The following is a 24,470-nucleotide window of genomic DNA, read 5'->3' on the forward strand; positions in this document are numbered from 1 at the left end:
ATTTCAACTTGCTCTATAGTCATGCAGAGGTTTCACAAAGGTGCAGGCTATGTGTGGATATTGTAGGATATCCCAGACATTTAAATAGCTTTCTTGATAGCACTGCTTATGTGTGTTTCTGACCAACGTACTCTCACCCTAGGGATGACCAGCTTATCTTTCAGTAACCTCTGGTCACCTGCGTGAAAATGCAAGTTCCCAGTGTGAGTTCCTAAAGTACAGGGGCTTTGACCTGAGCTGTACACTTGTCATTGCTCTGTGGCAGGAGGGAAAATTGCTATGTAGATAAAATTATGTTATTAATATCTAAGAGCAGGTCAAAGACTCAGTGCTCAGAACTTGAAAACCACATTTGCTTTTGGCATCACGAGTAAATACATGAAAGCACTGGGCTGTCTTTTCATTTAATGTTAAGAGGTAGAGCTGTGGTCACCAAATGACACTACATTTATTCTTCAGTCTCGGTTAGAAAGGGTTGCCAGGAAAGACAGCAAGGACCTGAACTGATTCATATATAAAATGACACCATGTGTTTGTACTTCCTGTGGTTTTTAGTCAAAAAATCTATCCCAGAGCAGGTCTGAGATGGTTGAAATGGAAAACCTTCAAGATTCAAACATTCACTTTCTGTCAGTGCTTAGACAAGTACATTGTTAAGTGCATTTATTAATGTTGCAAAATACTGTAGTATGTAAAGTACAATTTTTAAAGATGTTTTTAAATGTTACTGATCTTGATAGAGGGACATCCTTATTTTTTTTTAAATAAAAACTAATGCATACTTTCGTGCTTTAGATTTCTCTCTGGAATTCCACTTTCTGTGGTGCTTATTATTAAAAAGAACATAACCTTTTAGCTTTTGATCTGTTAAAACACTTTTTCTTCTAGGTACCTTGAACAGCATTTGTCATCTAGTTATAAATATCAGACCTGGTTTTTTTTATAATATGCCTGAATAGAATGTATTTTGGGAATGGACAGCTTGCTGGGGAGGGAGGTGAGTTATAATGCTTAAGACAAGTTGGGCTCTTAACAGTTACATGGGTGACAGTGTTAAACTTTACCTCAATCTGTTGCTGCATACTGACTTTAAAACCTGTATCCTGAGTAAGTTCTTAAAAATTCACATTATTTTCATTGTTGTGTAGTCTTAGAAAAGTTGTAAGATGCTGCTTATGAAAGTAAATTAGGCATTCCGATTTTTTCATTATGCCACTGGTCTGTTAGCAGAAGAGAAATTTTTACAGTAACATTAGAATTTGCTGGGAAAGCCAGAAAAACACCCCATCCATCCAGTCATGTTCATCAAGGACTTTTCATAGTATTGCTTCAAATTTAAAATAGGAATTTAGTTAAAATAATAACTAAATTGTATATTTCTTTATATGGGCCAAGTTAAAATAATAGTGGTGCTTGACGGTTGCAAAGAAGTAATGAAATTTTTGTTTTGGTTTACAAATTGTGTTTTGGTTTAGTGTTTTTTTTTGTTCTTCCCCAGCAACACACACAGAGTAGTTTGAGATCATTTGCTTTTTTTACTGTTAAGAGACAATTGCCATCAGACTTACTTTATTTCAGTAATTGCATCTAATTTGCTCTGTCCTGTGCATTTTAAGGTTTTCAGAGTTCTGTCTGGTTTTCAGTGTTTTTTCCTAGCAAAATGAAACGATTTTCTGTGCTGCTCTATAGGCACTTTCTTCTGTATTAAAATCTAGATATTAGCAGTGAAAGTAAATGGACAGATCACCCTCTCCAGCTGCAGTCAGGTGTTACTGGCTATTGCAAGGACCAAGTATGAATTTTTATTCTCTACAGGTCCAGGCTTCACTTAATCAAAGATCACTGAAAGAAAGTCAGATGGACTTGGAAATCCCTGACACCCTGACTGGTAGTTGGGGTAACTTCCATGTTTCGTGCCATATCCTTGAAGTCTCCAGTGGCCTTTCCTCTCTATTCCACATGTTAGAAAACAAGGTGTTGAGTGGGAAAAGGTAGTCAAACTCATAGAATAAAATATTTTAAGAAAACAAAAGCTCAAAAGTACCCAGTAGTATCGACTCTTAGATTTTGAATTAAATAATTTTATATATGCATACTGCTTACTCCTGGAAGCTTCTCATCTTCTTCCAGTCAGTAAATGCCTTCCAGTGAGTAAAGTGTCTTCCTTTTTCTACAATAAAATAAACGGGAAGGGCAAGGTGATTTCTAGTGCACTAGTTTTAAATATGAGATCTGTTTCACATGTTGTCTTAAGTAACTCCTGGTTTTAGTTTAAATCATGACTGACACAAACAAAAAAACTCCTCACCTTTATGATTTAGCACTCATTTGGGAACAATAGTAAACCAAAGCAGAGGTCCAGTTTTGTCTGTAATTTATAAGCATATATAAAGTTTAGGAGCCCTTTAAATTAAGACATAATAAATTGGAAGAAGTTGTATCATGGTAAAACATGATGGTCTAAGAGATGGAAGGGTATGTGTTATGACATTCACCCTGTATATTGAAGGAAGGAAAACCATGTTTTACAAACAGTTAAATACTTTTGAAAAAGTAGTGTTGCACAAAGTTCACATGAAGGCTGGATTACTGGGAGGATAGGTGAATACTGTATATAAATACCATGATATGAGTATGAAGTGTTAGAGGGAAGTGACTGATACACGTTGTAGAGAGACCCTCCCTGGGGATACTCAGAAACTGTCTGGACATCGCCCTGGCTAAGGCACCTGGCTCTGGGTGTTTGCTCATCCAGGGGGTTTGACCAGGTGTCCTCCAGAGGTCCCTTTATTCTTGCAATTGGAGTAATGCTGAATGAAAACTGTCACATTCATTAATGTAATGAAAGTGGAATAATCAGTGTAACGCCCTGATACAATTGGCACTTGGGATGATCACATGAGAGACTTGCAACCTTTTTGTCTTGGTCTTGAAGATTTGAAATCATTGAGTTCATTAACTTCATAAGTTTATTATATATTAACATAAATAAGAATATAAATATTACCTATTTTCAGTATTAAATACATAGCAAATTTAATTTGTCCAAACCAGTCTTGTTCTTCACTTTTTCAGTTGTTAAGTCCTGGAGGGTAACATGAGTCAGGTTCCTCTGTAGAAATCTCTAAACCTTCAGTGCTCCCTCAGGCTGCTCCTGGTGTAGAAGCTTAGTGCCAGCACCAGGGAGAACCTTTTGTCCATGTTCTGTAGCATGGTGTGCTGGTTTAATTGATCTTGCAGGAGCTGAATTAAAATTAATCAAATCTGCATTTAGTAAACAGGTTTGAAAGGTCTTAAATATATTTATTTAAATGTCAGCTTGTACATACATTTTAAGTCAACCTAAAAAACAGCTGAATTTTGAAGTACATCTAGGAAAACTATGATGTTAATGCAGGATGGCCTCATCTCACTTTCAAAGTGTCTATCACTCAATTATTGAAATATTTTTGAATGTTTTAGATGTCTTTGTTACCAGTGTAAATTATTAATTATCATCTTTTATTCCTTATCTCCAGAGCAAACTGAAAAAAAAATATTTCTGCTACAAGGGTTACTGTTTTATTCAAAATGTTGTCTCTTGACTCTTCAAGGTGACAGGTTTAAATAAGTGAACAGAAAGCAAGTCCCCAAAGCTTTTCAGTTAAACATTTTTTCTAGCTTAATGATGAAAGGGTTCTGTATGTGGTTGGTTCAAAAATTTGGTGTACAAAAATGAGCTCTAAAAGAATCTCCTTTATCAGACCAGTAAGAATATAAAAAGAATCTCCTTTATCAGACCAGTAAGAATATATCGAAGGAATGTTTCTTTTTAGTAGCACAATTAGTTATGCGAAATGTAATGGTTGTGGCATTTATCAGTCAGCAAATACTTTGCCTCTTGTTGAGGATGCTTCTGATCTCTCTTTGAAATTGGACTGTCATGGAATTAGTTTCTTGGATTGAAGAAGAATGCTTATGACAGGTCTCAAAAAGCCTTTTCTATTGATACTACATTATTATTCAATGAAACAGTCAAAGACAGGTGATTAACTGAAAAATATGACTGCTCCATTTTTTTTTCCAAGAGCACTGAGAACCTAATCTTAGGAAATCTTAAAATGAACACACAAGCTGCAAGTTAAAATACCCAAAGGCAAATACAGCCCTGTCTGTAATGCTACTCAGTTCCATAATTCTGAAGCAAGACTCTATCTTCTGTGCTGTGTTTGTCTAGATAACAATCATGCTAATAATTTTCTACCTTCTTGTTTAAAAGATCTTCTATCTTGTATCTGCATGCATATCTGCAGTCTCACCATCTTTTTGTAATATAGCTGTGGTATGGCTCAAGTCATTGCTTAAATTAAGCATTCCAAACTGAAAATACATTTGCAGTACACATGAAGAGACATTTTTCTGCTTAACACGGACAGTATTTAACTGAGGCAAGATTATTCCTAAAAAATGGCTACCTAAGAATGATGAATTGTTTTATTTCTATTAACACTTTTTTTGGTATTTATAATATAATCATATATATATTGTATTTATAATATATTCTTTCTTCAGTTAATCTAAGTATTTTAGGGTTTTTGAAGTTGCTGGTAAACTGAAGTTTACCAAGGGAAGTTCAGTTGTTCATTCTGCCACCAATAACATCTCACGTGTAGTTCAGTGATACTGGATGGGAGCACTCTACATTCTCCCCAGTTAATGTGTGAACATTATGGTGAGCAGCATGGCAGGCTGTTGATAGGAAGGGCAGTTGCCTTGTGCATTTGAGGAGAGGAGGCATATACAAGTTTTTGTTAAAGCTGCAGAAATGTTCTAAATGCAGTCAGTTGAACTGAGAATGGAAACATAGTGATCAAGTGAGGCAATTCATTTTAGTACTGAGAAAGGGTATGACAAACTTTTTGGTGGATTTGAAATCCAGTTTCAAATTTGAAGTTGTAGTGATGTTTCTTCAGTGTATTTCAAAACCACTGATAAGTTTTGACTCTACTTGAGCAACTCAAAAGACTTTTGAAACAGCATTGAACTCATCTTTGGTGTTCAGTGACTTTGAAAAGTTGTTTATAGGATTATGAGTCTTACTTTCTCTTTGTTATATTAGTTGTATGTTAAATTTACCATATTTCATGCCACAGCAACCAAATGCAAAACACACATGGCACTGCTTTAAGTATTAATGTTTAAATTAGCTAACAAATTATAAAGATGTTAAGAATTAGTACTATCTATTATGTAAACTGTGCGTTTAAGATCTACTAACCAGTTTCAGTGTTGGTACAGTCTTTGTCAATGTACTCCACTTGTTTAAAAATCAAAAAGCTTGAATTTTAAATCAGCTTTTTTTCTTTAAAACCATAATTTCCAGTTAACAGCTGAAGATAAAAAATATACTGTTATAGACCTTATAGAAAACTTTCTGGGAGCTGCTTGCAATCTTCTTAATAATTACATTTTTCTAAGATTTGCAGCAAGAACTTTCATTATGCACAGTGTTTGTCTTTCCTTCTTCTACAGGTAAACTGTTTCACATTGACTTTGGTTATATTTTGGGCCGAGACCCCAAGCCCCTTCCTCCCCCGATGAAGCTGAACAAGGAGATGGTGGAAGGCATGGGAGGCACCCAGAGCGAGCAGTACCAGGAGTTCCGCAAACAGTGCTACACAGCCTTTCTCCACCTCCGCAGGTAACAGCACTGGGCTTGTGGCACAACCCGTGAGAGCCACCCTAAAGCAGGAGAGGACACCAGTAAATGAATTGCTGAAATGTTTCTGTTGAAAATTCAAAGCTTGTTTAAACGAGAACACAAGAATTTGTGTGAAACAAAGGAATGAAAGCATCGCAGTGTTGGTGTAATGTGGAGGGTGAATGTAATTGTTTAAGTTTAAAGCCCTCAATTTTGCTTGTTTAATAACTTAAATAGCTTCATTTCATAACTCAAGTGGGATATTAAATTATGTTTCTTTTTGGGTATGTTTTTGCCCTTAAGCTTCTTTTCCTCTGCTTATTGATGATCAAGGAACTGTCATTTTAATTTAAGTCATTACTCATTTGCTGCTTGATTCTCCTCCAGTTTAAATTAGTGATGATCAAATTCTTTGGCTTGAAGATGACACACACATATGCTTAGTTCAGTTCAGCTCCTGTGGGACAAAATTTAGCAACTTGTAGTGACAATCAAGCATGTCAGAAATTTCTTTAAATACCCAGAATTGTGGCAGCTAAAACCTCTTCAGACTCTGGTGTCTAGGAACCAACAGACCTTTCTTTTACACTCAGAATCAGCTTCATTCTTTTGCAGTGACTATATTACTTACCCATTAACTTTCTGAGCCAAGTAGCTCAATTTTGTTCTGTTTGAACAGAGGACAGGTAAGCACTCCTGGTCTGTCCAGGGATTTGATTTAGCACATCTTCAGTGAAGAGGAAAGATTTTCATTTTAATATCAAAGATTACCTAATGGAAACTTTCAAGTATGTGTAAGAAATTGTTAATATGGTAAGCTTATGTGAAAAGTACCTGGAATATGGAAAGCAGCCAGTGTTACAAAATAAAATGCTGCATGTAGTTCTTCAGTTGATAAAAGGAGGAAGATTAAGGAGTTGGTCTAGGAACTGAAGTTATTAATGCATTAAAAAGCCATTCAATAATTTGAAAAAATAGTGCATGTTGTCAGCAAGCAATATTTGTGGCTTCAGAGAACAGTCCAACTTCTGAACTTTGCTTAAAGCTGTTTAGTAATGCTGTATTTATTTGTCATATACTTGAGTTGTTTTTGTTTAAACCTAGCTGTTTCAGTGGAAAAGTCTGTTGTGTCAATGAAGGAGTATTCATTGAATTAATTTATGTAATGATTTGCTACAAGGATCATCATTAAATGTGCAGTATAATGGTAATTTGGGTATACAACTAAACTGTAAATCAAGATGGTTTTATTTTTAATGTCTGGAATTGTAGTTGTAATTATAGTATTGCCAATATTTGCTCACTTTATTGGAAATTATTTTTACATGGTTCTAGAAAATATGCCCTTAAGGTTTTCAGCAACAATACTGTATGATAATATTAAAATTACTGTAACTATTATTTTAAGCAGCTAGAACTATAAATAATTAAGATTACTTGTTAAAAAAGAATAATTGGTTGTGGAACACTTTAGTTCTAACAGTTCTGCATATTGACAGAAACCCACTCACTCACAGACAGATTTTCTGTCCAAGTAGTGTGTAATCATAACTTCTGATAGCTAAGACAAAATGCAAACTTGTCATTTCCATCAGATTGTGCTTTATTTTAGTTCTTTATTTCCCTGAGGAATAACCAGTTCTCTACATATTTCAAGTATCTTTGTGTATCAGGACTCCTGGTGGAATGGATGTTACATAGTGAAAAAAAAAATACAAGGAATTTTAAAGTTACAAGTGAAGGAATAGTTTTGTCCATTGTTTCTTGTTGTAAGCAGTTTGGCATATGATCCTTATTGTATGTTCTTTAGTTAGTTTGGGGATTTTCTTAGGGAGTAGGAATAAGGAGATGCTTTCTGCTTTCTTAGTGTGATCAGTCTTTGTCAGCAGTGCTGTAGTGAAGGAGCAGCTGCTGCACTGTGAATGTGTTGCAGGGCAAATTGTGGCTGTCAGCAGGACTTGGGCTGTAGCAGCCTCTTATGCTTTCGTTATACATGTTGAGCCTCTTTAAAGATGTTTAAATCCTGCTACATGTCAGCATTTCCTTTCCATCAAGAATTTCCTGCTTACACATTTTCAGCAGCTTCCATAGTTTCACCAAATGGTTCATGAGTCCCACCTCCCTGCTCATGGAGGGTCATCCCGGAGCACATGGCACAGGGGTATGGTCTGAATGTTCTGGAATATCTCCACTGGGAGAGACTCTGTACCCTCTCTGGGCAATTTGTGACAGTAAAGTATCAGTCAGAGCATTTCAGATTTTTTTTCCAGAGTGAAAATGGCTCTACATTGTTTGTTCCTTCCAAGTAAAGGTTTCCCCTGTGTTAATCCTGTGAGAAGGTGTTCAGTTTGAGTTACTGGGCATAGGAAAGGGCAGAGAAGTAGTAAGTAAGTTGGAGGAGGGACAGAAGCTGTAGTTTGGGGTGAGATTTATTTCTCTCTGTGGGTGGGGTTGTCTAGTTGGCTGGAGTAGTTTTTCCCCAGTCAGTTCTTTGTTTAGTGACTGAGGCTGCAGTCCAGATCTGAATGGAAACACTGTGCAATAAGAGGAAAGCTGTGATGGCCCTTGGGAAGTGCTGCTCCTTTGGAAAGATTGTAGTGCAGTGTCAGGATAGTGTTCTAAAAGCTGGTATTAGATGGTGAAGAAAGAAGAACAGAAGTGAACCTGGGTAGGATTACGTCCATATTCACTGAGTTTGGATTGCAAGGAAATACTTTAGGAAGAAAAAATGACATAATTTATTATAGCTAACTGTGACATGACAACGATTAGGGAGTATTCATACTCTTGAGAAGATAATTTTGTCATGGGGAGTCCCATGTTCCACTGAAAGAAAGGTAGTATCCTTAAGGCATTTTAAACTTAGGAATTTTGACTTATTGACTAAGGTCAGCAGGGCCTTAGTTTGGGACTGCAGGTAACTGTATACCTTCCTGTCCTTGTCTTTATAGTGGTTGTCTGTAGCTTCATAGTTGGTAGAGTATTGCAAAGCCAACACCCTAAATATTTGATTGGTTTAGGACATCTATATGCAAAGGGTCTGGTAAATATTGAAAAAATAAATAAAGGAATGCTTAGGATCAAGCAGATATTTGAGATATTAACTACTTGAAAACAAAAGTTACTGGTCTCAGAAAACATAGTAATGAGAATTTGACCTTTTGTCTGATGTGGGTTCGTTTCTTGATATATGAGACCTTTTCTATGTAGAAGTAGAATTTTCATGTTGAATTTCTTTAACAGTACTTCATGTTCAAAACAGAAGTTAATCAACCTTCAGTGCAGCTGAATCCTCATTAATTTTTTAAGTTTATTTGTACTGAGTTTGAAGAAAGCAAAGAGTAATGTGAGAAGAATTTAGTTTTCAGTTTAGGTACTTCCTTAAACCTCCTTAAAACCAGGAAAACCTGGCTCAGATTTTGTTCTGCCTGTGGATAGATGTCAGCCATTCCAGAGGCCTTTGTAATGTACATGTCAAAGATGAGTGATATACCTTGCTTGATAACAGTCAGGCTCCTAACTCAGGTGATTCAGCAAAATGTCTCTTCTTAGATGAGTTTGGGCTGTCAGTTCCCCAGCTGTAAACCTCATGGCATGTTTGCCAAAGATGTTCCCTGTAAGAAGGATTGCAATTGATTATTAAGTTATAGAAATGTTGGGGTGAGGGGCAGATCTGCAAATACTATAGTGAGCAATTCTTCCTTAATTTTTAGGGTTTCTTCCACTCCATACTCCCCCTGCAGATTACCTTTTCTTGATTCCCCCCCCCCAAATGAGTATCTTCAGGTGATCTTATTCCTCAAGAATCACGAGACTTTGTTGTATGGAACAGAACTGTCTCTTAACTGGCATCTAACAATGATCTCTAGACCTTTAAAATCTTTTTTTACAAGCCTCCATCACATAAATAGCTCCAATAACCTGTAGTGCTTATAAGCTCTTATCCTCTGTGCTGTTGAAGAGCAAAAGGGACTCTGAGACTTTGGATTCTGTGTCAGTTTGAAGGGAAAACTACTGACAGAAGGTACCAGTAATCTAGGAGGAGACTTCAGAGCATGTACCTGTAACATTTAAGTATGTGTTAAAGGAAATCTAGTTTCAGGCAAGTGGAAGAAAAATTGATTAAAATCAGTGGTGCCTGTTCCTAGCAGCAGAGCAACCTGACTGCCATATTTCTTAGCCAGACCTGAAACAAAATGGTAGAGTTAACTTTCCTTCTTTTCTTTTAATTTGCCATAAAAGTCATTTTCCTGACTCCAGCTCCCTGCTCTTGGGGAAGTGAAGTAAAACTTCTGAAAGAAATAAGGCACTGAGGATTTCTAGCCAAACAGTTGATTTTAGTGCTTTTCTTATGATGTTTTTAAACTTATATTGGAATGTGCTAGGTAGTGTTAGTTCCAGATAATAATAAAGTGTCAAGTGGTTTTGTTGGAACTTAAGTTTTTCTAGAGACATGTCTTTTTTGAGTAGTATTTACTTTGTAAAATACGGCTATGAAGCAGGCATTTTGTTTAGCTGAAATACTTTGCACTCCTTGCAATTGTCAGCTGATATATATTCAGCAGCTTCCTAATAAACAAGTTTTGCTGCTAAGAATTTGTTTTCTCTCAACTGTGAAGCTCCTGGTTCTCTTAGCAAAGCAATATTTCAAATGGTGAAGTCAGTAGCATGTTTTGTATCTTAAAGGGAACTAGATCTTTTTGCAGAGGAAGGGAAGTTCCAGTTTGTGCTGAGCAGCTTGAAAGTTATCCTCTAAAGAAGAAACTGACAGCTAATTTTCCGCAAGGGCAAAATGTTGTTCTTTAAAAAAATACTCATAAGTGTTTCCTAAACCATTTTAAAGCCGAAAACTGTTCTCTGATTTGTCTTTTAATGGTTATAGATGACATTTGTATTTGTACTTCCTAAGTGTACTGTGCTACCACTATTACTGGAGCTTAAATGAGGAACTGAAGACTTGGATCTGGTTAAATATTTAACTCATTATGTCAAAAGCCCTTGCAGTGATTGGAAAAATAATTTTTTGTACTTATGAAGACTTCATCTGTTTGAATAAATATCATGCTGCTGTATCACTTCATAATAAAAAATAACTTTTGCATCAATATTCTAGCATATGTTTATCCTAAAAGAGATAGAAAATTGCATTATGACTTAAAATACATGAAATCATAGTTTATATTTCATGTGTCTCTGAGTAAATGTTCTGATGATTTTAGAAAACTGTAACAAAATCAGAGCATTTTATTCAATTTTGTCAGTTTAAGAGATTTTGAAGGTTAAACTTTGATCGTATATGTCTGTCAGTATCTTGTGTTCTTTAACATACTTTAAATTAGTATTAAAAATGGGTCTCTGAAGCATTAACAGTTCTTTGTAAGATGATAATGAGTTCTTAAATTGTTTACAAAATGTCTTTTGTATGGTTTTACCTACATGTACAAATGTCTTTGTACATGTTTTACCTACAACATATTTTACCTAATGTGCTCTTCTGCTTAGGTATTCCAACTTGATCTTGAATTTATTTTCCCTCATGGTGGATGCCAACATTCCAGATATTGCTCTTGAACCTGACAAGACTGTAAAAAAGGTAATTGTAAAGCTTTCATTGTCTTTCAGTGACCCAGGACATCTCATTACAAAATTTTCAGTCACTTTTGATGAATGACTTATTTGTGTCTCACCTGAAAATACTTGCTCCTGTTCTATAAGCTTTGAGCAATTTCTTTCTTCACTGAAGTTAAAGATAGGAGAGTGTACTTGGAGAACGCTTAGCACATGTGCCTATGAATACAGAATGCCTTTTCATCATCCCTGTAATGCTGCACACTCTGCTCCAGCACTCTGTTCCAATGGGTACTTTAGCTAAAAAGAGTGTTTCCACCTTATCAAACTTAAAAGTGAAGCAGTCAACACTGACTGTATCATGAAAGATTGCCCCAGATAGTCTAGAAACCTTTAAGACATGGATGGTTTTATAAAAAAAGTCTTCTTCTAGTTGTAAAACCAGTATACTGAAGATCTAAAACCAGTAGGCTGGTATATCTTCATGAATGAGAAATTTTTGTTTCATGGGAAGGCAGATTTTTGTCCTATAATTCTAACTTTGTCCTTTATACCAGCTCAAGTCATTCTTCTCCATTTGGTGTTGGAGCAATAGTTGACATGAAAAATACAGGATACATCTCCATCTGGATTTCATTACACTTACATTTTAGACAAATGTTGGGGTTTTTATAATCTGATTTATAGTGAAGGGCTATCTGTTTTAATTCTCCAAAAGACTTTGTGGTGCCTGTGTGTCCAATGGAAATTAGTTCACTGTAATTTTTATTCAAGCTGTGGATTGTCTCTCAGGCTGTTCTTCACTGTTTTCAAGAAGTTATTTTAGCAGAGATTCAGAATCTTCAAATAAATATTTCATGTATTAATATCATTTCCTTAAAGAAAACTAAATTGTGACTTGCACAGATTTTTCCTTTTCTCTTCAAGGATCCAGGCTTTTCTATTTAGAGTTTCTTGGTTTCAAATCAATACAAAGAGTTCTTGCAGCTGTTCAGTTTCATATCCAGGAAGCTAAGCTAGTCACAAGTGCTGTGTTTTGTGGTAAAGATGACAATCTTCCCTCCACTCAACTGTTTTCCTGAGAAAGTGACAGCAAATTATTTCTTCTTACCAATACTTGAACCTCACCTCTGTCCCTAAACACCCTAAAGATTGAGTAGGTTACTTACATAGAACATGGGAGATAAAAGCCTAAAGTAGGCAACTGAAATGGTTCAATACCTTCAAAGTTCTGGAAGTAACTACACTTTTGTAGAGACATCTTCTTTGCAAGGAAGAGACCTTCCCAACAGTATGCAAGTCCTATCTTAAGAATCTCACCTTTATAAAGAAGATGCATTTGGCTCTGCCTACCCTTTGGAAACATGAGTGATACAGTAAGGAGGGGGAAGATCTTTTAGATTGCAAAGTCTACTAATAAATGCACCATAAATCTAGTAAAATTTGAAGTATGCATCAAAAGGTAGAATGGGACTAATTTGGGGTAAGTTTGTGCTTGACTGAAATGGTCATCAGGAGCTCAAACCAGTGGTTTCACTGAACTTCAGAAGTGCTGGTTCTTTAATGTTGGCACCAATAAGTTTGAGACTTAGGATGCATTTTAATCTTACTCATTACTGGTCTAGAGTTCCCTGTCCTTTGATCACAGAATCCCAGAATGGCTTGGGCTGGAAGGGATTTTAAAGATGATCTCATTCCTTCCCCCTTCCATGGGCCACTTCCACTAGGACACTGCTTGTGTGCAGGGTTGTTCATCCTTGCCTTGAATCAGTTCTTGTGACCTCTGATATTTTTTACTAAGAGTCTTCTTATACTTGCTGCTTATCAACATGCAATATCCTTGTTTCTTAATAACATCTTGGTGTTGCATTTTTGGTGGAAAACTCTCTCAAAAGTCTGTCCAAGGGTATATGCTTTCAGTAATTAATAATAATATGATGTTGGGTTCTGTGAAATACTTGTAAAGAATGGTTTTAATATAGCAATAGTTGAGTATTTCAGACTCTTCTAAAACTCTTTTACTCACTGTAAATTTCCAATATAATTTTATTGACTTAACAAATCAAGGTACAGAATTGAAAGCCAGAAAGTCTTTTCTACAGCTGAGAAGTATGTCACAGTTCACTTATGTACAATAATTAAAAATCAAGATTATGTAAAGCATAACAGTATTGCATACATCTGGAGATCATGCAAGACAGCAAAATCTAAAAGGAAACTCAGAATCACAGAGTATTCTGGGTTGGAAAGGACCCACAGGGATCATCAAGTCCAGCTGTTAAGTGAGTGGTCCATGTGGGATCAAACCCACAACTGCGGCATTACCAGCGCACACTCTGACCACCTGAGCTCTGAATTGGATCCATGTGGTTATTTCTAAATTCCATTACAAAGTAGAAATAACAGTGCTTTCATTGCATGAGAAGAACACGAGCTTAGTTGTTATGTGACAGATCACTGTTAGATTAAATGCAGCAATTAGTTATTAGGATCCTGAGCTCTGACAGTGGTGCAGCTCAGTGAACTGTGACTTTTACCCTCATGGGAGATTGCAAGCTGTCCATTCACAGAGCCTTTAAAATGTGAAAGCAGATAGAACTGAAGCAGTAAGGCAAAGGTTTCTGATAAGGAATGCAGATCACTTTGAAAAGTAAAGATTCTACTTCCCTGGGTTCTTTTAAGTTAGAGTGTGCTTGTTCCTTTAAAAAAACAAACAAACAAACAAACAAAACCCACACAGTAAGGTATTGTCAGGAAGATAGCCAAATTGTTCAGCTCTCTCTCAAGTTTTGTTATCTTATATAAACTTTTGGGTTTTTCTGACAGCTCAGCTGTTTCTGAATCCTGTTGACAGTTTGGTCTTTTTGGTTCAAAGTTATCCTTTAAAAACACTCCTTAAATTTGTACAAAAATAATACAGCATCTCAGGATCCCTAAAGAGTGGGTAAGCCGAGGAGCCTTCCATTAAGCACTTGTTTGTTATTATGATCTGCTGGGTGCTTATGACAATGTTCAAAGCTCCTGTGAAAGTAATTTTTTTCTCTAGTTCTCAATTTTTCATTTTTCTATTTTACTTTAAAAAGATAAACCAGAAAATATCTTTTAATGGGCTAGGATCAGAATCATCTTAACCTGTTGTATAACAGTGAATAGGTCATTGTCGTTTGGCAGGTTTCTTTAGATAATGTGCTAGAAAACTTGTTTGGAGTATTAAATACTCATTAGCCCATCTGAAATCAGTTATAAGCTTTGTTGGAACTAATAAAAAAAGGAACAATGTGCCTTGCTTCTCTTGGGGTGAGTGGCAAGTTGATTCAGTCATTTAACAAGGTAATACTGTACCTTGTTGTAGAAAAATTGAATAAATGCTTTCAGCATCTCCATTGATTTTTATTTTTTTCCTTAAAGCTTTAACAAAAAATCTATATATATTTCAACAGACTCAAATTAGGTAAAGATCCATTTTGGACTGACCTGCAAAATTAAATTACCTTTGATGTGTGAGACAAGTCAATAGCCATTTCAACCAGGGTATCATTTTCACAGAAGACAAAGTTGGAGATTTACAAATGTTTCTGTTTTTAAGAAGGTGTCCTGGTGAAGAGTAGAGGTGAAGTTCATAGCCAGCATTTTCCTCACTGGTGCTGTAGTGGCAGCACTTGGTGCTCACTTTCCTGTAGAGCCCTTCTTTTGTTTTAGGGGCCTGGAGCCAGTCAGGCTCTGGGCTTACAGGCAACAAGGTAGGTTACCTGTATTTCAATTAATCTGAATACTAGTTTGATGATTAAACTGCAAGGAGAGTAACTTCCCTTTTTGTAACACAAAGGAATGCTTACTGAAGTAATATATATATTGTATATCTTATAATGCCTATTGAAATATTACACTACAATTATTTTATCAAACAATTTGTTTGGCATAAAGATCTTTGATACTGGCACTTTTCAGTAGGTGTAGCTATACTGCTGCTATGAAGTAGACACGAATCATTCCAAAGGTTATTGCTACAGAAAGAGTTTTCTTTAATGGCCACCATTTTGCTTCCTCAAAGTGAAAGCCTTGCAGTGTTAGATGGTAGCTGAACTCCCAGTCTGATCTTTGTCTGTCACAAAGGGACATCCTGTCCCCCCAGTAGGCAGGATGGTGCTTCGCAGGAAGTGTCTGCCTGCTGGTTACAGAAGGGTGTAAAAACTGCATTCAGCAATAATTTTTGTGTTCCCCTTTTCTAAACTTTCAGCAGATAATCTATGTGGTCTTAGAGCCAGAATGAAGGTTTGATTTTAGTAATCATGCACATATTCTAAATAAAACTAAAATTTGCACCTGCCATATGGTAGTGATGGCTAGAATAAAATAAGTTGAAATAAAATGAAGAACACTACTTTTATTTTCCATGTCTTGATTTGTTGTATTGTCTCTTATCATTTCTTGTAGTGTATAGGTGTTTGATAATGGGAAGCTTATTGGTGAGAGTAGTTAAGAGAAGATGTTGGAAGGAGTTTCGTACTTTTAGTCATAGAAGGAAACCAAGTAAGATCATAAGGAAACTTCAGTGAAACATGTCCTCTTCTGTGAGGCCTTGGATGATTTGAGTTGTGATTGCTTTTTCTTTTAAGAATTTCATACTGATACGTTGAATGAGACTTTCTAGAAAAATCTGAGTGTGGAAAATACTCTCAAAGATTATAACTACTAACCTGAGGAACAAAGGCAGACTGTTTTAGGGGTTTTTTTCCCCAAATTATCCTTTACCATCTAATAATAGTGGGACATCCCAGGGAGCTCACTGACAGAATGCAATTGTTAAATCAAGCTTAAAATCTAACAGAAGATATATTGTCCAAGTGTTGTTTCTATCCAAAAGTTATGAAATGTCTTGGAGAAACACAGATTGAGTGAAGGCAAAATTGGAACAGCAGCTTATGTCATATACAACATTCTGTAAAATAAGCATAGACTGCACCTCATTTACACGGTGTATTGGCACAGGATGGTGTAAGCACATCTGGGTGCTCTGTTCCTGTCCTCCCTAAAGGAGCTTTAACAATCTTCTTACAGAAAAGAGAGCAAACTACTCATTTACTTAACAGAGAAAGATGGCAATGAGGGTAATTTTTTCCTACTGGCATGAAAAGAAACAGAAACTCCTTATGGCTGCACCTGAATATACAGATTTAGAGCACATCAGAATTTGGCAGTACGTTCTTACTTGCTTTGCATAGCATTTGTTTTCAGACATTAAATCAGTGCTGACCTTAATCATGCATTCTCACAGTTAAAATTGGACTGAAAATAAGTGAGTCAGCATTGACCTGAAAATAAACAAAGCTCTGTTTGAAGTTTCACAACTATTTTTGAAGATCATATGGAAAACTGGTTTATGAACCAGCTGTCTGCTTGCAGTGGGTATACACAGTATCACTCAGTGAGTTTACCAGGTATTTATAGAAAAATAGGTTAGGACTTCCCAGTTGGAAGAAAAGCCTGTTGTACTGACTCACTTCCCTCACTCACTCACACTGATCACTACTTTCCCCACAGGAAAACCTGGAAAACAGGGATTACCAACTGCACAAAATTTGTCTCCACCCTCAAACCTGGAGAAACCCTTTTCAGGTTCTTGGTGTTTAGTTTTATAGTAAAAACCTTGTCAGTTTTGACCAAAAAAAAGTAACTGCAAAGCTTAAAATTAGTTGTCTGTTTGATCCTTTCATCTTTTGTCGTCTTCATACTATTTATAATGAAAGCTGTCAGTATAGTGTGCTTCATCTCATGGTTCATGACACATCTCCTACTGCCAGTTTCTGATTTAGGCTTTTCTGAAAACCTGGCTCAAAAATATCACAAAAGGGAATTAAATTGAAAGGTAGCAGAGTATTCTCTTCAGTTTGTGTCTCCATTTCTTTGGCCTCTGAGATAATTGCCTTTAAATTTTCCACTCTTCACATATGCTTTTCCATTTCTCAGATTTCAGGAAAAAGACTGGGCTGAAATCATTATATTGACTTGTCAATGCATAACTAATAATACAATGAAGATATCGCTACACTCACTTTTTTCCCTGCCATTGCTCCTTGCTTTTCTATTTCCAGCACAGCTGCGGTGCTAATTGCTAATTGTTGGGCATTGTAAAATTAGCCAGTGCTATAAATTCTAAGTAGTAATGACTAAAATCTGGAGTCAATTATGTAGCCAGTTTTGCGTAAGGAAGAGGTGCACCATCACTCTTCAGATGTAGCTAATGGATTCAGCATTGTCACCTCCTAACAAAAAAAGCTTTTTATTTTTCTACTGGAAAGCCAGATGGTTTCTATCTGTCCTTCGTAGCAGATTTGACCTTTAAATGAGAAATCATCAGGGACCAATGATTCATTGGCAGACAAAGGACTCAGCAGGCATTAAAGGACAGTGTCTAATTGACTGAGCTCTGTTTCAGATGTCCATTGATTAAAGAAGGTGCTGCAAAGATGCTGTGTTATAGGCGAGGTTATTGTGAGCACAGAAAGCACAAATACCTGGCTCCCATAAGCAGGTACTTAACTGCTATTTGTGAAAGTAGCCCCATTCATTTTGGTACCACCTTTGGATAGATACAAAAAAGGATAAAATCATAAGAGAGGAAAGTTGTTTGTCTGTGGGCTGTAATACTGAGAGCACCCTACACTGATGCAGACTCACCGCCCTTGATAAGAAATGGATCAGCCTAATTTTTTTGGAAACTAGCAAAAAGAGAGAGCAGACATGTTTTTTCCTTTAGCATTAAATATGTCAAAGTAAATTATTTTTATTCTACAGGTATAAAAGTTGAAGCAGAGATGTGACTGGAGGTGCAGATAGTTTCTGAGCTACCTTGTTTCTAAACCTGAGCTAATTATTCCGTTTTTTTCCATCTGGCTTGTAGTGAAACTTACACTGCTTTCTTCCTCCCCTGTGCTCCCAAGTCAGCCAAAGGATAATTGAGAGTTAGTTCCCAAGTTAGTGAAATGGAAAGAACTTTCTAAGCTGGAGCTTGATAAGCCTTTTTAGGCAGTGGATATCAAAACCAGCAGTATTTGTTAGAAGGTGGTACTAGGAAATCTTCCTAGAGGTTTATTAATGCCAGTAGGAAATTTACAGGAGAAGTAAAGTCGCTTTTGCTTGATTAGAGTCTCTTTGTTTCAGCAGTATTTTCTTACTGCTCCAGGGAGGTTTATGCTTTGTAAAAGTGTCACATTGCCACTGAGCTTATTTTGCTTCGGCAGACGTTCCTCTCTCTGTCCATTTGGGTAATGACACTGCAGCTGCACACCCAGCTTTTTTGTTTCTAGGCTGTTGATTTTTCATGCATATTAATTAATTTCAAAATATTGAAAAAATACAGAAGTTGGAGTAAACACCAAAACATGAACCAAGTGTGAGAATACTCTTGTGCTCTTGTTGCTTTATATCAGTCTCTAGTTGATTGTAAGTTTTTGGCCAGTATGATGAAATTCTGAGCTGGAACAGTATTATCTTTGAGTACCATAGTGGCTGAAACCCCAATTCTCACAAAGTTCAGTTTAGAGATATTCACTAACATCGTTCTTATCTTCTATTTAAAAAAGAAATTAGAGAAGCCTACATGGGCTTATTTAGAAATCACATTTTGTTCAATTTGAAACCCATGGAAACAAAAACTGTTGACAGAATAGCCTCTCAAATTAAGTTTTTCATGCAAATAAAGCATCTGAACAGTTTGTGGTGTGCATTGTTTGGACTGTAAGCAACAGGAATACAGCAAAGTATTTACTGAAAAAGATGAAATGTGATAAGGATTAAGCCAAGCACTTAGTGCCAATTTCTGCCTCATGAATATTGGATGCTGACTACTGTAATAATTACAAGGCAAAACAGTTAAAATATTTTTTTAAATACATTTTTCCCTTTTTTTTTTCTCTCTTTTTTAATTGTTCTCTGTCTCATTTTAGTAGTGCTTACATCCAGTGTATATTATGAGGCATTGGAAAAGGACACTGACGTTTCTCTTTAGAGCAGCTGAAGTTGCAATGAGCAATCCCATGCTAGTGTGATAAAATTGTATAAAACATAAGCAGTGTTGCTTAATGTTGCTGGAAGAATAAATACTAAAGCACCCACTAGTCTTCAGAATGTCTGATTTATAATTTGTCTGAAAACTAAACAGGATTAACAAAGGGTTCTCATATGTGCATCTTATATGTCACCTTAAAATACATTACTTCCACCCGTAATTCTGAAAAACAGAGCTATTAATATCCATGAAATATGGATTTGGGAGCTGCCCTGAAGATTATAAAATTTTATAAAAGTTTCCACAGAATTTCCAGTTTGTCTTAACCTTGAGTGCTAAGTACCTAATCCATTTCTGGTAATGTTTTATAAGTGAGAGGATGCTTGCTAATGAAAAATCCCTGAGTTTAATATGGTAACTGTGGTCCATATTGTACAGTAAGTCTGATTTGAGGACACAACAAGTCCGTACAAATCTGCTCTTTGGTGGAAGGGAGAGGGCAGTCTTGTGCTTCGACAACAAAGGTGAAAGTGCAAGTGAAAGTCTTGGAACTCTGCAGGGAACTGCACTTACCCACAGCAGTACTACTCCCAGCTGTGTTTTCTTTTGATTTCTCAATCCTGAGCCCATCACATTTCCAAACACAAAATAGCCAAAGACAGAAGGTAAAACTTGGAGATTCATTCAAGTGAATGAAAACCCAGGCCTGCCCATTTTCTCAGATCTTTTACTACCGTTCTTAATAAGATGGTTAGTGTTTTCTTGAATATTTCATTTCTTCTTTTTGTCATCCTTTTTTTTTCTACTTTACACACAGCTCTGTGGGGCTTACTGTGAGTTTTCTAAGTTTTCTGTGAAATCAGCTTCATAGGACATCTTTGATGCCATTTTCTAAACAGTATTCATTTTAGTTCTCCTTGAAGACAATTCAAGGAAAAGAACAGAGTCTGAGTTTACAATCAGTTAACATCGACTGTTATTCTGATAGCTGTTGTGCTCTTCCCTTGTGTGTTAGATTTTTGGGATAATCATGATGTGAAGTAGTTTTTTGGGTTTTTTTTTGTTCCTGTAAAAGATTTTTTTCCCCCTTCTCTGACTTGTTATCTTGCTAAGTTCTCATCTTCGGTGTGATTCTGCTGTAAGTGATGATCCCCTTCTTTTTTCATTATCAACAGTTAAGCCACAAGTAAATTACACTTAAATGCTTGTGCCCACACCCCCACTCCCCCCCCCCCCCATATTTTCTTCTGAACTGTTCTTGGTATTCTTTTCCTCTTTTAATTTTTGTCATTTGAAAAACAGGAGCAGTATCAGGGTAACTGACAAAATTTCCTTACAAACTTCAATCCTCTTGTTGTAGATTTTAATACTAAACTATCCTCTGTTCAGGGGGATAGGAAGTGGACAACTTTAATTTAGTTTCAAGTTGAAAGTCAGTATCTTGATAGACTATTCTTATTTATTCAGCCTCTTCATCCTTGGAACATTCAAGTTCTCCTCTTGAGATTTAATATTTCAAAAGAGTATTTGTATATCAAATGGAGTTTAACGTTTCATTTTCTGGAATCAAAGCAAAAGTTCAATTAGATTCATCAAGCTTCTTTTTTCTCTGTTGTATAAATCCTGAACTATAACAATGCACTTGATTTAAGTATCAAAGTGGGAGCTCTAAGGACATCTTTGATGCCTTCATGATGGTCATCATTTTTAAGTGTGTAGAATGAGATAATTGTATATCTCATCAGAATTTCACCCCCCAAATTCACCTCTGTTTTTAACACCATGCAAAAATCTCTTCCTGTTGACCTCATCTGTGAGAACTTGTCAGCTTTTAGAACTCATCCCACAAAGGAACTCGAGAGATTTCAGATAAGAATTACTGTTGCTTTCCTACAGAAGCTATAGGTCAGTGTGTATTAATCTTGTTGCTGCTGTTGCAGCTCAAGAGGTAAATTGTAATTTTGTCTTGTTTCTTCTCATCTTGGTTTCAGCAATCAGTTTTAATGCAGGGCTCAAAAACTTTCAAGCAAAGACTCAATACTGGGCATCATTTGATCCGTCTGCTAATTGCGAACTGATTGAGAGATGTAACCATGGGTCAGTTTCTTTGCACATATATCAGTGTGCCCAGTGTGTTTTGTGGAGGTGGGTTTAATTAGTCATTCATTCTAGAGAATGAAACTGCATCTTAATATAACTAACTGCAAAGATTCTGAGGTCTTCTGTGAGCAAATTAGAAGATTGCCAAAGTATTTGATTACCAAACTTTTAATGTTTAAAGAATGTTACGGTGGTTTTTTTTCTTTTTTTTTTTGAAAGTGGAGCTAGTGATTTTGATGAATTCTCATTAACATTACCTTTTTTGTGAGCACTAAACTAGATCTGAAAGATATCTCTGCTGTAATTTGGGGATGCATTTAAGCTTTTGCATAATTGCGAGCGTGTGAGTAGTCCATTAAATTCCGTTGGATTCTACTGTGTGCGTCAGTCACTGCCTAAAACTTCTGATGTGGGAGTTAATAAACTTCCTTCTCCTCTTGTTTGTTATGAAGATGAAAGTTCTTCATAACAAGAACTTCTTAGAATAATCTGCTGAATCTCTCACTGGTAACATGCTTAATTCAAAGTTTGAACTTTTTTGGCTTAATCCATTCTTTCATATTGATCAAACATTTTTTTTTGAGAGGAAGTTGAGGAAAAACTACTTTATACTTACTTCAAACATATCAGCAACAGAGTTATAATGGTTATTTTGAATGAAGAAACTTTATGTTTATAGAACTCTTTTCGAACCTAAAGGATTCTACAATTCTATAATTTTTCCATACTGTGCCGGCTAGCTTAGGCTTTCTATTACAGTGCTGAAGGGCACTATTTTGGAATATATTGCCTTTGAAAAGAACACAGAATTATATGCTAAACTGAAATCAGTTAACACTCAACTGAAATCTTGGAGCATTTTTGCTGTCATAAAGAGGGTGTTGAGTATGTGGTGTTCTTGGTGCATAGAAAGCATACAAATTAGGACATGAAGGTAGTATCACCTCACAAATTCAGCCTTATTGTGAAAATTGTTAAAATAATTTGGCTCACATTTTTGTCACCAGCTAAAAAATAGTGAATTCAGGGAAAATGTTTAGGAAAGACTTAACTCTGTCTTACAGTCACAGCCATGAGAAGGTTAAGAAACACATAATTTGATATTTGCCTCCATGAGAGATTTTTGATTGACAGCTCTTTAATATAAAAAGTTTTAATGAGCTCAACTGTTTGAGATGGAAATTGGACAAATTCAGATAGCAAATAAGTCACAGTTGTTAAACAGGACAATTAATCATTGAAACAACTTGCCTAGGATATGAAACATTCTGACTTGGCATAAAGATAGGGTAAAAGAGATTGTTTGATATACCATTTTACCTAGTTCATTATGCAGGAGGCTGAAATACTTGAATATGATGGTCAAGCACAAGAGCTTGAATTGTTTGAGATTTATCTTTATGAGAATAAAGCATATGACTACATGGCAGCAATAAATCTTCCACAACTAATGTGAATTTGCTGGGCAATTTAAATTCCGTTACCAGCACTACTTTGCAAGGTAACTAGTACTTTAAATGATGGCCATAGTGTTGCTTTGGCAGTGCTAGGATCTAGGCTCATCAGAAGGTATTTCAAGGAGGAAGAGGATAAAACCAGGCTCAGTGGAGTTAGGGCTGGGCTCCAGTATATTAGGGGAATTTGGATCAGTTCTGAACTATTTTCTTAGAATTAGTTGGGAGTCACTGAAAGGCATCTACTGCCTCTTCACAGATGTTCTTGGCATTGCCAAGACAGAAATTGGAAAGTATAGGTATTGCTGTATTCTTAATTGTGCATTCAGAGCATTCAGATTTTAACTCATGTACAAGTCATAAGTACTAAACAGAATGTGTTACTGGTACAATGTTATTGTCAAAAGAAAAAACCATGTAAGGGGGTAGCAGGGTCTCCAACCAAGTGTTCTTGGCCTGTGGATACAGTTAAAGAAATTCTCACTTAGATACAAAGGTCAGTTTTGGCAGAGTTGATCTGCTGACACTTTCCTCCCATTCTGTATTCTTAACTGCCTATTCTTTACTTAAATCTACTTAGAGTTTTTTTTAAGACAAACGTTACCTAAAAGTAGGTTTAGAGTAACAAAGTGTTACGTCCTTTCTAAAATTATTAGGATCATCCAGACTCTTCCAAATTTGTATTTAACAGATGAAGTTCCTTGTTTTTTCTCAAGCAGCATTTCATTCTCTAGTGAATATTGAATGTTACCTCTTTTTCTCATAGCATTTCAGTCCTGCTTAAACTTGTATTTCTAAGTGCATCACTTGACTTTTTGACCTTGAGCTTTGAAATTACTGGTTTGAATTAGGGGATTGTTTCTAGCTTATTTAAATACTATTTTTTATTAGAGGACTTTAAATAGCTGTTTTAAATAACACTGCACATTTCCAAGAATCTGCTGTAGCTTAGAAGTAAGAGAGAGATTCTCCACTAAACAGCCAAAATCCCTGTGTCTGCTTCTGTATACATTGATAGAATAATGCATGTTTTTAACCACTGAACTAATTTTAGCCATTTCTGCTCCCTTTCCAGGTGCAGGACAAGTTTCGTTTGGACCTGTCTGATGAAGAAGCTGTCCATTACATGCAGAGTCTAATTGATGAGAGTGTCCATGCCCTCTTTGCAGCTGTCGTGGAGCAGATACACAAGTTTGCACAGGTGAGGTATTTTCTTCTCAGCTGCTGGACCCTGTGGTAGCTGAGGCGAGAGGTTGTGAGTGGTAGGTTCATCACTGTGTGATGTTTTAGTTCATTTTAGTACAAGATGAAACTGTTTTAGTTGTAAGGACTGGAGGACAAGCTTGTAGAGGTCCTAGGACTGAAGAACAGGCTTGTAGAGGTCCTAGGACTGGAGAACAAGCTTGTAGAGGTCCTATAAAATATTTTGAAGCACCTTAGCAATCATGCAATGTCTGGTGTCTGGGATAAGGCAACTTCTGATGCCCATCCAGGCTGGGCATGAGCAGCCCCAGAGCAGCCCTGCCCAGAAGGGCTTGGGGGTGCTGTGGGTGAGAGGCTGCACATGGCCCAGCCATGGCACTCACAGCCCAGAGAGCCAAACGTGTCCTGGGCTGCATCCAGAGCCCCGTGGGCAGCAGGGCAGGGAGGGGATTCTGCC

The 24,470-nt window shown here is 36.4% G+C and overlaps 1 protein-coding gene across 3 annotated transcripts in view; it reads left to right on the forward strand.

Moving 5' to 3' along the window:
• The window catches only part of PIK3C3 (phosphatidylinositol 3-kinase catalytic subunit type 3), a 70,069-nt gene that overhangs the window by 41,500 nt on the left and 4,099 nt on the right, over positions 1-24,470 (forward strand). Inside the window, exons 22-24 of one of the 3 annotated variants that reach the window (XM_054652246.2) lie at positions 5,512-5,680; positions 11,183-11,273; positions 23,886-24,011. In XM_054652246.2, coding sequence (XP_054508221.2) covers positions 5,512-5,680; positions 11,183-11,273; positions 23,886-24,011 — 386 coding nt within the window. Of the gene's footprint in view, positions 1-5,511; positions 5,681-11,182; positions 11,274-23,885; positions 24,012-24,470 lie in introns of those variants that run through there. The other 2 variants (XR_013179744.1, XR_013179745.1) reach the window with 2 other exon arrangements.

The sequence above is a fragment of the Agelaius phoeniceus genome, chromosome Z, assembly GCF_051311805.1.
Source record: "Agelaius phoeniceus isolate bAgePho1 chromosome Z, bAgePho1.hap1, whole genome shotgun sequence".
Taxonomy (NCBI): Eukaryota; Metazoa; Chordata; class Aves; order Passeriformes; family Icteridae; genus Agelaius; species Agelaius phoeniceus.